The 13,895-nt window shown below is 35.9% G+C and overlaps 1 protein-coding gene across 8 annotated transcripts in view; it reads left to right on the forward strand.

The window, feature by feature from the left end:
- Positions 1-13,895, forward strand: part of LOC138935388 (multiple PDZ domain protein) — a 90,795-nt gene that overhangs the window by 26,024 nt on the left and 50,876 nt on the right. For all 8 annotated transcript variants that reach the window (XR_011447240.1, XR_011447239.1, XR_011447241.1 and 5 more), the window contains one exon: positions 13,618-13,760. Coding sequence is in view for 3 of the 8 variants with exons in the window: in XM_070299896.1 (XP_070155997.1) it covers positions 13,618-13,760 (143 nt within the window). In the remaining 5 variants the exon portion in view is untranslated. The remainder of the gene's footprint in view (positions 1-13,617; positions 13,761-13,895) is intronic.

The raw sequence follows: 13,895 nt of genomic DNA on the forward strand, positions 1-13,895 counted from the left end.
GTATGTTGTAGCGTATATAGCGTGATCGTTTCTCTTTAATTTCTCAATTTTCAATGTATGAGGATATGCCAATTAATTCTATTATCGAGATAGTAATGGCACATTTAAAATTTTCTTTTCGCCGGAAATTATTATTGATTTATTCAAAACATTATAATTTGTAGGAATGATAAAAAAAAAAAAAAAACCGTCACTTACATAAAACTTATAATTTTGGATTATTCTGTTGATTTTTTAAAATATCGCGACTTATTCGCTCTCAAGAAGATGCTCAAAAATCCCATTTCGCCGGAAATTATTATTGATTTATTCAAAACATTATAATTTGTAGGAATGATAAAAAAAAAAAAAAAAACCGTCACTTACATAAAACTTATAATTTTGGATTATTCTGTTGATTTTTTAAAATATCGCGACTTATTCGCTCTCAAGAAGATGCTCAAAAATCCCATTTCTCGATATTGACGTAAGAGTACTTTGCTACTTTCCCTTAATAGAAGCCATTCATTTCAGATCGAAATGTGTCGATCCGCTTTCAAAAGAAGAAAATATTAAGTCGCGAGATATATTTTCGCGTCTTTCGAGACGCAAGAATCTTTTACTTTTACGTTCGTACAATATTTATATGAAAATGCGACGAGATGAATTACGGTAACGGGGAATACGATTTTGCGGAATAGGACTAGCGTTTGATATCGTAGCTGAGATATTAGAGACAGTACGCCACTTATGTGCCATCGCACAGCGTCTCGTGATTCTCACACACCCTTCCCCCCCGCCCCCATATCCCTTTCTCCCTTTCCTCCCATCTTTGCATTGATTACTCCATTGTGGTTCGTTAATGACGTCAGGTTGCTGCAACAATAACCTGCGACGCGAAGCGATTCGCTCAACATTGACAATTAATTCCGACGGAATTGATTGCATGGCGATAACGTTCGAATGTTAGGCACGATAGAGGAAGACAGAGAGTGGAGAGAGAGAGAGAGAGAGAGAAAGGGAGGGAAAAATGATCGTAATGCGGTCGCGATAGGAATACGAAATGTGTGTAATAAAGATATCTCGTTTATCTCAATATATATTTTCGGCTCGAGTAATCTCGTCGCATTCGGATACAAAAGGGCAAGAGTCCTCGGCGGGGAAACGTCACTCCCCCTCGGTCTGTGAAAAGACTTGTCTACTGCTTTATCGTAATCCCGCGGCTACGTGCCAGCGAGGCGTATGCAAGTTTTTCCTACGTTTCGGATTAAGAGAAAAGCGGTAAAAAAAAAGGAAATGGGAAACAGAAGGTGCAGGAGACGGCTCGTTACTCCCGCTTCTACGTTTTGGTTAAAACAAATGTTTTCCATCACGCCCACTCGCTCGCGACACTCGGTGCAATGTGTTTCCGCTTCTCCGATCGCGCTTGCTGAACATGCGTGCGTGTTGAAGGATGACGGATCGCCTGTCCGGAATATCGAACGATCGCGCTCGATAAAGCGTCATTACGACATTTGGCTCCAATCGATGTTGGTCTAGAATCTAGACAAAAAAGAACGACGTTAGATTCAATATCCCATTGATGCCGTTTAATAACGCGACGTTATACGCGTGCTTGCGCGACACCCACGTTTTTCTCCCGTAATAAAGAAACTCGCAGTAATATCTCGTGTTCCCCTCGCATTCGCCGGACGACATAAATTATATGTACGTGAGATAAATATGATTCTTATTACGCTAATACATAATTTTCGATGCGTTTCTCTTTCGCGATGCGTGTTCGAAATTGTCACGGAAAATTTTCTAACGCTGCCTTTAAAATTTAAGGCCAACGTAATTATTCTGATTATACTGCGTTAAGACTAGAAAAAATGAAGTTTTCTTTGTAATCTCTTGTGTATAGACTAATATACATAAAACTAATACTCGCAGGGAAAAAATAATTATAGCTATCGATAAAATCCCGCGTTCCCTCTTAATTACTTTAACACACGCATCGTACAATTTTAGTTTTTTCCATATCTTGATGAAAGGAACATTTTAAAAGATTACGACTTTTAAACGAATCATAATTGCAGTTTCATTATAGCTTTGTAGTTTTCGTCACACGCGCAAAATAGAAAGTTAGAAAATTATTATGATTGCACTATTAAAATTATGCCGATACCGCGCAATTCCAATCGGTCGGCAGCGAAATTTGTCCGACCGATAATTAGTACGCCGTTCGTTTGCTCGCTTGCTCGCCTTTTAGCGCGAGGATCTGCACGCTTGTTCATTGCGAGTGTGGCTTTGTATCGAATTTGATACCTCGTATATTTATGAAAATGATACACGTTACGGACGACACGTAATATGGCGATTTGTTGGATTTTAATTAATCAGGTGACATTCGTTCGAAATTGCGGGAAGATCCAAATTGCATCTGACACAAAATTAATCCGTGTAAGTTGGCAAAAAACGTCCAAGCAAATTCGCGATAATTCCGTTTGATTAATGCATCGGTGATTCTCAGGGAGATATTTCATCGCGATGATTAATGAAAAAAAAAAAAAATTATTATTTTCACATATTACTATAAATATTACATTGATTAATTTTTGTCTCCAATAATTTGTAATAAAAGTCGCGATAATCTATCAGGGATTTCGGAGCAAAATTGATAGATGGCAGTAAAATTTGTTTGTGTCAAACCTTTTGTACGTCAATTAGTGTAATTAATAAATTATTAACAGTGAGTAATTATATATATAATGAAACACGTATTGTGTTTACTTTGACATTGTTACACGATACTTCTTTATACATTAATCCAAATTAAGGTTTTATCTAGATATTGCCGGAGAGATACGTAATCTCTTATTGATTTTTTTTTTTATAAACTTAATATGATATAAACATACGGATTATATGTAAACGGCGGTTTATTTAACGATAAATGCGAATATTTTAATTTTCCGTTCACTAAAATTATTACGAGAAGCGATATTTTTTTGACGAATATTTGGCGAAAATTTTTGGCACAATGTTTTTTTTCAAGGGAAGAGATATTATTAAATATATCAGACACATCGTAGCGTGAAATATCGGTTATGATATTTTTGCGCGCACCGAGACGGAAATTGCTATGTACAATATATCTACCTACACGTCATACGTTCTTTTACAGTTAGTTATTATTTTATTTGTGAAATGAAAATTGCAAATACATCGCAATTTTTTAATAACAACGGTTTGTAATTCCGCGGTGATCGCTCTGTTTGTTCTGGCAGAACGACTCGCAGAATCAATTGTCGCATGAATATTCCTATAAGCAACTGAATTGTGTTCGTCGGAAAATCTTTATCCTCCATAAATTATATGATGCGGTCGCAGTGAGTCGCTCACACTGCCCGAAAGATAAAATATTCAGCTTTGATATGGAAACACGTTATTACCATAATCGCCGTTCGCGCGATTCGATTCCGTTTCCCGGCTTTAATCAATGCGATAAATCTAATACGCTTCAGGTCACAAATATCCATCAGGGACACGTGGTTTAATTTTTCTGACAATTTCGAAAATTTTGAAAATAATACGTAATGTATAATAACATACGATACAAGCAATAGACATTTTTTACATATATTTATCGGGATTATTTTGAGAAATTTGAGCGATTCCAAAATCGAAATTAATATTTTGTGCAATTATAATATGTGAAAAGAAAGAGAATATTAATCTGCAAATTTATTATACAATACAATGTTTTTAATTACATACAAAAATTTTGTTGAAGCAAATTTTGAGCCTTAAGTTTGAGATAAAAAAGATTAAAAGATTATCTGTATAAAACAGGGGCATTCATTTTCTTTAGTTAATTTTCTTCTTGTTCAGTAAGCCTTCGAAATGTTTCGTTTGTTTGATACTTGAATAAAAATAAAAATTATACAATAGAATATTGTCCTTTGTTATTCACGCAATTCATGGGATCCCGTGTTGATGAAGGAGGAGAAATAATATATACGCGCACGGATATATACACGTATTATATAAATATTATTAGTCGTAGTCGCTAAGGAGCAAGTGTTGAATCAACATCGCAGGAGTGATGTGAGTATACGCTAGGAAAAGCGTTGAGAGAGAGAAAAGAAGAGAGAATAAACGCGAGGATATATTTGTGATATCAGAGTATCGTTAATTGTTGATATATTTCATTGTTTAATCTTATTCGTGAGTACAGTCATACGTGTAGCTTTTTCATCTTCAATACCCGTTCATTCTGTGTCGTCGTTCGGAATATTTCTTTCTGAAGCACCCGATCACCATTGATCGATATTGATGCGTGTCTATGCTCGCCATGCCAGAGATAATTATGGGGAAAAATAAAGATGTGATAATTTTTTTTCCAACTTTCTTCATTCCTCTCTTTTTTCGCTCTACAAAATAAAGATATCACCCTACACTCGGCTTCTCTTAAAACTGGACGTTAAAATTACAATGAGACATATGGATTTTTCTAAGATATCAACCGGAGAAGATTAACCTGACGTCAGGAAAGATTATATATATATATATATAGATAAATTTAAATATTGATTAAATATTTTGTGACAATATTCTTGCTTTACCGCGGTCTTTCTTCCGCGAAACATTTTTCAATCTTGTCACATGCCACATTTTTGTATTCGACTATACGCTTTTCGTTCGAATATTTTCAACTGTATTATCTATAAAATTGTTGAATATTAATCATATTTTAAGCCAAACACTATTTTTATATGAAAAGATTAATTGATATGATCCAAAATCAAACAACCGTAATATCCCTCCATTTTTCTTTCCAATATTATATTTGTAATATAATTATTATTTTCGACGAGTCTTGACAGCGATGCAGAAATTTTCAATTCCTGTTGTTATATAAATTATTATTTATAAAACGTAATATATGTATTCCTATCGTTGCTTAACGATTTTTGCTTGTAAATATTTAAAAATCTACATAATCTAATGACTTGTTCAATTTTTGATTAATTCATTTAACGCCTTTACAATGTAGAAAATACTTGCGTATTTCTTATTTATATGTTAGACGCGTTAAGAAAGGATTAATCTTAAATTAGTTAAAAAAATGTATTATTTAAAATATTGACCTGCAAAAATATTACGTAGAGATTATGTAAAGGCAAATGTTGAACTCTAGGAAAAAAGAACTTGTTTTTAATTTCGCATTTAAACCGACGAGACAAAGATTAAACGCCAAGTCACATAATTCGGGATCTGTTTGAAGCGGATGAGAGGGCACTTTTAAGATTAAGAATAGTTTGCAGCGGAGTAGCGGGATAAATGTTGACGTACGTCGACGTCATTTTAAATCGCGATAAATGATGGCTCGTTCGTTTAGGATATCGGTGTGCCCGGAAAACGAGCTTGAAAAGCGCATTATTCTTGCCGTCTTCTCTCGTGACCGCTTTCTCCGCGTCTTCCATTCGCGACACAAATAATTTATAGGGCTGTGCGTTTTTCGTCTTTAAAGCGTACGGGATTTAAGTAATATATGTCGCATCCGTTTTCTAATACGAATTACTCGCCGGAGTTTCGCTTGCTCTGTTTCCGGACGCACCGTGCGACCTTTAATTAGATTAATTGCGCCTGGTTTTGCGTGTGTACACATATATCAAATTTCTCGTTGTCTTTCGCAAACATTTATGTTATTTTGTTTTTGTTTTTTTCTTAGTATGTATGCGTGTATGCTTTTTACACAGTACCGCCAGAGCGATTTGAATAATTGCTTTTTCTACTGTCATATGCGTGTTATGTGTCTTTGTCCATGCAAATATGGTAGTGAGTCATATTCGTGAATGTTTTTTTTTTTTCCATTCTCGTACAACGATTGGGTACTGACTTTTCGTCGTTTGTTTATTCAGAAAATCCGTTAGTTATTTTAATTGTTCATTCTGTACTCGTTAAAAATATAAAATCATCACGCGAAAAAAAAAGAGATATTAATATGGTGATAAATTAAAGCTGATGGTATATTCATCCATCTTTTGTTACTGAAAACATTTTCGATGTGTTAAATTAATCGTCGATTAATCTAAATGAATCTCGTCTCCCTTACACGACGCTTACGGTGTATTATAGAGATTAGAGGAAGTACCCTTGTCAAGTAACTTGCTAGAAGCTTTGATCTTGTGGGATAATATCGCGACAATGTATGTACATTAGAGGCCAAATATACCCGAGTAACCTAAACCAATAATGAGTTAATCCTTTTGATGTGCGTAATAGTTTCACGCATATATGGAGATTTTGAATAGCTAAGTACATGATAATGAGAGTCACGTCGCGCGCGAGCGGTATTTAATCGAGACGTCTCTCACGTCTGTGTAGCAAATTTTGATCTTAATTAGCATTTCCTATCATTTCTTGATCGAATCCAGCGAATCCCCAAACAATGAATGGCTTGGCAACGGGTTAATATATGGCAATATGGCATATATATATGGCAATAGATAATAGTAGATAGCATATCGATACTTCAGCGTCTCGGTTACTCGAGTTAGAATTTACTTATCTCGTGTAGCGTGAGTTTGAGTTAATACAACTTCACCGGATCGCTACCGAGATGAGAGAATGTCTGAGAGTCCATTATCGGGCTCTCCGATTAATCGATGGCCTTGCTGCGGTAAGTGCGAATTATTCGATCGTATCTGAACAAAGTGTTCGCGTAGGGGAAGTGAGTCGATTGTATTTTTAATTGATATTTTTAAATGCGCGTTTTTGCATCTGGTGGGTAATGTGGAATTTTTTATTCCGAAAGAACCCTTTTCTATTGATTTTAACAAAGGGATATATTATGTTTCACCGCCCGTAAAACAAAGCGAGAAAAATATTTATTGTGCAATTCATTTGGCAAAAAGCGCTGTCACATATTTAAACGATCCCTTCGAATTATAAATAATTTTACGCTTACTATGCAATTTCTATATGTTTGGAAGCTTATGTAATTTTTAGCATTGTATCAATTACATTTTTTTCATCTAAAAATACAAAGAGCACCGCAGCTATTTGATGTTCGACAATTACATTAATAGCAAACCAGAGATTTGCATGCTGAAAAATTTGCTACTCTTTCTCGGATTCGACTTTGTCGAATCGCTGACCTGCTATCGTGCGTTCGTTTCACTTGCAGCGACGGCTTCCAACAGCACGAAACTTTTTCGGAGTCACACAAAACAGAGGGAAAGGAAGATTAACCTAGTGACTGGACCGACACTGTGTAAGCCCTATACGCCAATCCACCAAAAATCTCCGGCTTATCTGGCCTGGCTTATCCACTAATTCGGAGTACACAACCTATCAGTGAGATAAAAAGAGGGGAGAATTCTTTGACGGTTTCTACTCCGCGTGTATCTGAGTTTCACCAAATACTTATCCGCGGCAAAGAAAATTCTGCAAAGTATCGAGAACGCTTGTCGGATATCTCAAGTTTATCAATTATATCAGAAGAGTTTGTTTTAGCATTGGCAAATCGTGTACAAAGCCTTACAAACGAAAAGAAAGTATCGCGAGCAATGTAAATGCTGTATGTAAACTAGATACACGTAACATATTGCTTTTTCCGAAAGAACGATTCGCGTAGTTTAAGTAGTTAAATATAAAAAGATGCGAGTCACTTTCTCTTTTTTCGGAAAAACCAATTTCGTATATAAATCAATCGCAATCATCATCGGATTATGTATTTTGTTTGTCGTACATTGTCACATTTACCATCTTTTCTTGCATCACTCCATCATATCGAGCCGTATCACAATTAACGAAGAGTTGAGCGACGATTTCGGAAATAAGGATAACAGTGTAAAAGCATCTGTGTGATAAAATATAAAGATTGAAATGCTTTAGCTAGAGCAAAAAAAGATTCACTCTCTATTCCATGTGTATCCGTTCACGCGCGCGAGAGCGATAGAGAGGTTTTATATAAAGTATCCGTGAATAAAAACACATCCTTTCTCGTAAAGCACTGTCAGCAGATTTTTATAAGATGTATGTACGCGCGTGATATATACGTTCCCCCGCGCAGCGAGAAATTGAAACGTATTTGACTTGCAGACGGGATCGCGGTTTCCCTTTAAGTTCTCGGGATACGCGAATGTTTATATCTTGATACGTTCTAAAAGTTTCAGTAAAGTATCCGGGGGAGAGATGTCTGGGGGGGACAAAAGATCCGGATCCGACGACGACGATGAGGGAGGGAGAGACTTTTGCCAGCGCTATTGAAAACAACGGAGGCGGAAGTTTTCTGCCTCCGCTGTGTTTTTAAGTGACGAGAGACGCTATATGGTCGGACAACATACTCGAATCGATAAGAGCTCGCTGCGATACCTATATCGGCACACTACGGGGTTGAAACGAAAGGTCGGATCGCGAGGGTTTTGCTTTGCACGCGGGACTCATATTTATTTGTACGTGTAACGCTTGAGATCGCGCAATTTCCATCTGTGCTGATCGACATTCGCGCGACAGCAGCTGTGTTTCGCTATCGGGTGCGTCGTGTATTAAGAGCGTAATAGTATAAAAGCAATATTATAAAAGTAATATTAATAATATAATAAAAGATGCGATTTTACTCTTCTTTCTTCTGCGTGTAACGTAAATTTTTACTTGTAAAAAAATGAAAAAAAATATTACATTTGCCACGTTATATTGAACTCAAGAGAGATCTTTAGCTTTATATTTTAATTAAAAGTACCTTTTTATTCGATATACTGTATAGAGAACGCATTACGGGAGGCGGATCCGCCGGTGTTTCTTTCAAATGGCTCGACTGCATCCACAGTATTGTAAAGCTTAATTACTCTTCAAGCGCACAATCTATCTCGCTCCATTTTCATGTTTACAATCCGGTCGTATTCCGCAATTAGCGACGGTCATCGGACTAATAACATTTGCGAGAGTCGATTCAAATCAAAACGCTCTCGGATTCGAAGTGTTTAAGTACGTTTAAGCGTTTATAAATAATATTTAATTGAAGTAGATTCGGAAATCGATCAGATTGATTAACTCTTCGAGAAGAGACGCGTAGTATTTAAATTTTTTTCATATCCACTCGTGCGTTTGATTAAATATATTTCGAATTATTTCTGAATCCCCCATATGTAATATGCTCTGTTTTTGATAGGCGGTGATGTAGCTATTGCAAATAGATCAGAAAGATCGGAAAATCGGGATGACTTTTTTTAACACACGCAGTTTGTTTTATTTATTTATAAAACATATATAAATTGCATCTAAGTGCTATAGAGTTACGTAATTATCGTGTAGCACTTGCAACTCCCACAGAATTTACCTGAACGATTTTGCATAATGGAGGCGTTTTATACAAAGTATGGATCCAAGCTGTTCTCTAACAGTTCGGAAATTCGGCAAAAGTTTACTATGCCAGCCCCGACCGTGTAACTACGTACTATTGCAGCGCGCGGAACAATGGGATAGTTAGACATTCTCCACGTTGGTTGTGTCAAACATTGGATCTTTAATTCTCTTTGTATCGATCGGCGTCGAATTCCCGCGAATTATTTATGCACGGAAAAGTATCGGATACCTACGTCGTTGTTACGATTCGTGAGAGAGACCCAGCGCTTGCGTTTCGCTACGTTACTTCGTTTTACTAAGCCCTCGCGTGGCGAAGCGTGTCCGACATTGTGCGATAAATAGAAGAAAAAAAGAGGTGTGCTTTTTTTTTTTATTTCACGATATTATACGGCGTGTATGTATCTGTGTAGGCCTGTGTACCGTTCCTCGCTCCCTTCGCATACGTTAAAAGATGGCTTTAAAGCTATCCGCGCTTCGCCGTACCGAAGCTTATTGTTAGCTGTAGCCGGTGTTTTCCTACGTTGGGATGAACACCGTCGGTGTGTCCACCCTCCACGACCCTTACTATCCTCGTACACTTTAAGGCGTGGGTGCGCTGCGAAAGTAATCTGAGAGCTCGGTACACAAGACTCTTCCTAGATCCGTCTCATTCATAATTTACAGGCTACTGGAACACACTAGCGAGCGAGAACCGCCATTCTCGCGTTTCTATGTACTCTTCGTCGAGTGCTGCTGTCTCCTGCATTAACTCAATCGCTCTTGCATCTTACATATATATATATACAATATTTCGTATTTATTCTTTATACTTTGTGTGCTACGAGGAAATTTTTATTAGTGTCATTATGATAACTTTGTTTTACTCGGAGAGGTTGTCAAAGTCTAATACAAAATATGATTATTAATTTACCGATTACTTTCTTTATCAATAATTCGTATTTCTTTCTTGTTGCTATCTTTTTAATATCTTCACATTGCAATTTCGAGTTTATATGTTTTATTGTATTAGTTTAATAAGCGAATTTATATGTTTCATGTTATCGCGAGTTTATACGTTTTATGTTATTAGTTTAATAAGTTTTATTTTTCTCTCTCTCTATCGTATGGCAAATATTATTGTTATCGTTTTTTTTTTTTTTTTTAAATATTTATTACTACACAGTTTCTGTAAATAGTATTGCTCTATACTATATATTTTATTCGCTGTTCATCTGAATTTATTATTATAGAACATATTTTATTATTTCTTATATAGTAACTTCTTTTCATACAGATTGTGCAGATTTTTTATTTCTTTTTTCCAAAATTTTAAATTAATTTATATTTTAAAATTAGCAACAATTTAACGGCGAGTAATAAATTTCGTGAATAATTTTCCGTTATACACATGTTAATACAGTTCTAGATTTATGTTTGCATGACCCAGTAACATTCTTGCACGCTATCTCGGAAAGAACATTCGTTACATCGTTCCGTATATAATACGCGAGATGAGAGTAATAAGAGAGATGGATATTTATTGTTAACTTAAGAATATAAAAAATAGATAATAAATTTAATAATCCAATTTCTATTTATTTATTTTATTTATTTTTTTTTTTTTTTTATATGTATTTTTCATTATTTTTATACAATATAACGTGTTACGCGTTCTTCGAGTTGGAATAGTTTTTTCAGAATTTTATTTTCGTCTTTAAATACATGAGAATATAGTTCTGTTAGTTGTTACGTTTCACGATGACATTCATACGATTACGTTCCATAAGGTACATCATGTAATTACGGATATGTTTTTGTTGATACCGGATCTCGTCAGGCGCCTGTTCAAACCGCAGAAAATCGAGACGTAGATTACCATGACTAAACCAATCCCGAGTCTGTATATCATTAACGACGGTACAGGCATATCGAAATTCGCTTTGACGGAAATTGGGTAACCGCTATCCATGCCATTAAATGCCATAGCGTAGTGTGTAGCTTTGCGCGCAATGCCAAATGTCGCGGAGAATACACTACTCGATAAATGACAGCAGCACGTGGAAGCAATAGGAGATAATAATGTTTCTCTGATAGCGTTATCACAATGAAAGAGACTCTTACTCTGCAGTTTCATCGATCTTTGAAACTTTCTCTTTGTATACAACACATTTCTTCCTGTTATTTTGCAGATATTTTTTGTATATTACGTAAACTGAGATGATTACACAAGTTAAGAGTTCATTTGTTACTAATAATAATAATAATAATAATAATAATAATATTATAATTAATAATAATTTATTGTATATCGTATATTTGTCAGATATAAAAATATTAAGAAAACAATTTAAAAAATTTGAAAAATCGATTGTTACTGAATATACGGTTCCTTTTTAAGATATTTGAGAAATTTTATTTTTATCACGTGTTACTTTACGAGTCTGGAAAATAGAACACTGCTATTTCCATGTAAGATACACGTAGATAGAGTATTCCTCGAAGAATGTATGAATTTCAACTTTATGAGGCAGCTGAGGGATAGAATTTCCACTTGCATTTATAAAATTAAATTTGACAAGATCCTATTATTTTCTATACCCGTTACCTTCCATTCGAGTAGCTACGGCGCTTCTTATTTCGGCTTCCGGCATTTATGATACAGGGGAGGATATGTTCCGGTACGCTTTAAATAGCGCAGTCTCGAGCCGATTTAATTACTTACGAGAGATTTACAAGACGGTGCACTCTCTGCGCGAACTATAGTTTCTTCGTGTCGTGCACAAAACCGTCGCGGAGAAATTTAATTAGTCAGATGTATATCGGGCAATTCGCCGCTTGTCGAAACTCCCTTATCGGACTGTCTCCGTCATTCCGTCTTTCGCCCGTCGTATTGTCGTTCGGATTTCTCGACAGATTGCGGACGCTCGTACGACATTGCTCGGCTTGTTCCACTTGAGCCAAGCGGCATCCATATGCCGCTATCTTTTGACGACCGAATCTAACAATGAGAAGAACACAGCGCGATGAGAGTCTCGTATTATGACAATCTGTGATGCATTCACTTGAAGTATATGATCTGTCCATCTATTCGTATCTTTCTTTTCTTTTTTCTTGCCTCTCGAGTAACGTAAATGTTTATATATATATTGTATATATAGAGATGATTCTACCGAATCCGCAGTTATGGATTCTTGTCTACCATTCGTGTTCATTGTAATCTCATCTTTCCTTAAACGATGTGCATACATTTGAAAATTCTGACGTTTTTTTTTTTTTTTTTTTTTTTTTTTAATGTAAAATGCAAATCATGTGTTCGAAGAGAAAAACTAAGAAAAAATTGCGCGATGTGAATTGAGTTGCCGACAAATTCTATTTGTTTATATCGCGAAAATTTTTCGCCGACGATTTTACTAAAAATTTAATACACCGGGATTGGAAAAATAAAAACAGATTTTTTCATACACAAAGCAGGTATTATATCGTACTAGGATGACGTTACGTTATATATATTATATTACGCGACGTCTTATTCTGAACGTGACAACAAAATCTCGCGCGCGATGCAATATGTAAATATAGCGACGTTATACAAATATTATACAAATACGATAATTCGCGCGTTATACGCGTAGATACATGTAGGATAATGGGATAAAGTTTCAAGTATCGGCTGTAAATTCTCGTTGATAGTACGACCCGCGAATAGAGATTTTTTTTTTTTATATATCTTTCTTTAATAGTTATATAAAACGAGATTGGAAATTTAACGGATGGCGTTAAAGAATCCTAAAACGAGCATCAAGTAATTACACGCGGTTGTAACGCGATAGCAAGCGGAGGGGGAGGTAGGGTGTCAAAATTCTGTAATGATTCTCTCCTGGCGCGGATAAAAATTGCAACGATCTGATAACGCGCGGTTGATGACCCCCGTAAAACAATCCAATTATAATCGTCTCGCGTGCGAGCGCCACGTGTATTTGGATAGCGTGTATTCATATCGCATTATTGGATAATAAGTTGATTATCGATCGCCTTTTGATTATTTAGCGACCCAATTCGAAATGCGTAAAGCGAACGCGCGCAACGATCGGAAATGTCAATGGCAGACAATACAGTTGATTGCCGCATATGCCATTTTGCGTCTATCACGAATGCTAAATTTATTCACTCAATCAGCGCAATCTATTTTATTTACCTTGAGATGTATACCATTTTCACGTACGTTGATCGAAGCGTTCATGAAATGCGCTTTCCCCCGCTCCATTATAGACGATATATATCGAGTTAAGACATTTTTGTTTTCAGCGACGGCCGATTGGTAGAAGGTGATCAAATATTGGCGATCGATGGACAGCCTTTAGACTCGAACATCTCTCATGAACAGGCGATCTCGATTCTTCAGAAGGCCCGTGGTCTGGTTGAGTTAGTCGTAGCAAGAAGCACCCAAGGTAAATTGCCATAATCTAATCAATTCGCTTATATTAAAAATTGAAATCTTTTTCGTAGTTTTTATACTTATTTGCAAAGAAGATTTTGCGTCGGATAATAACAATCCATTTGTTGCGCACAAATTCGAGTGTCAA

This window comes from Polyergus mexicanus, unplaced genomic scaffold, assembly GCF_030449975.1.
Source record: "Polyergus mexicanus isolate NDT 795.1 unplaced genomic scaffold, iyPolMexi1.0 SCAF_8, whole genome shotgun sequence".
Classification (NCBI taxonomy): domain Eukaryota; kingdom Metazoa; phylum Arthropoda; class Insecta; order Hymenoptera; family Formicidae; genus Polyergus; species Polyergus mexicanus.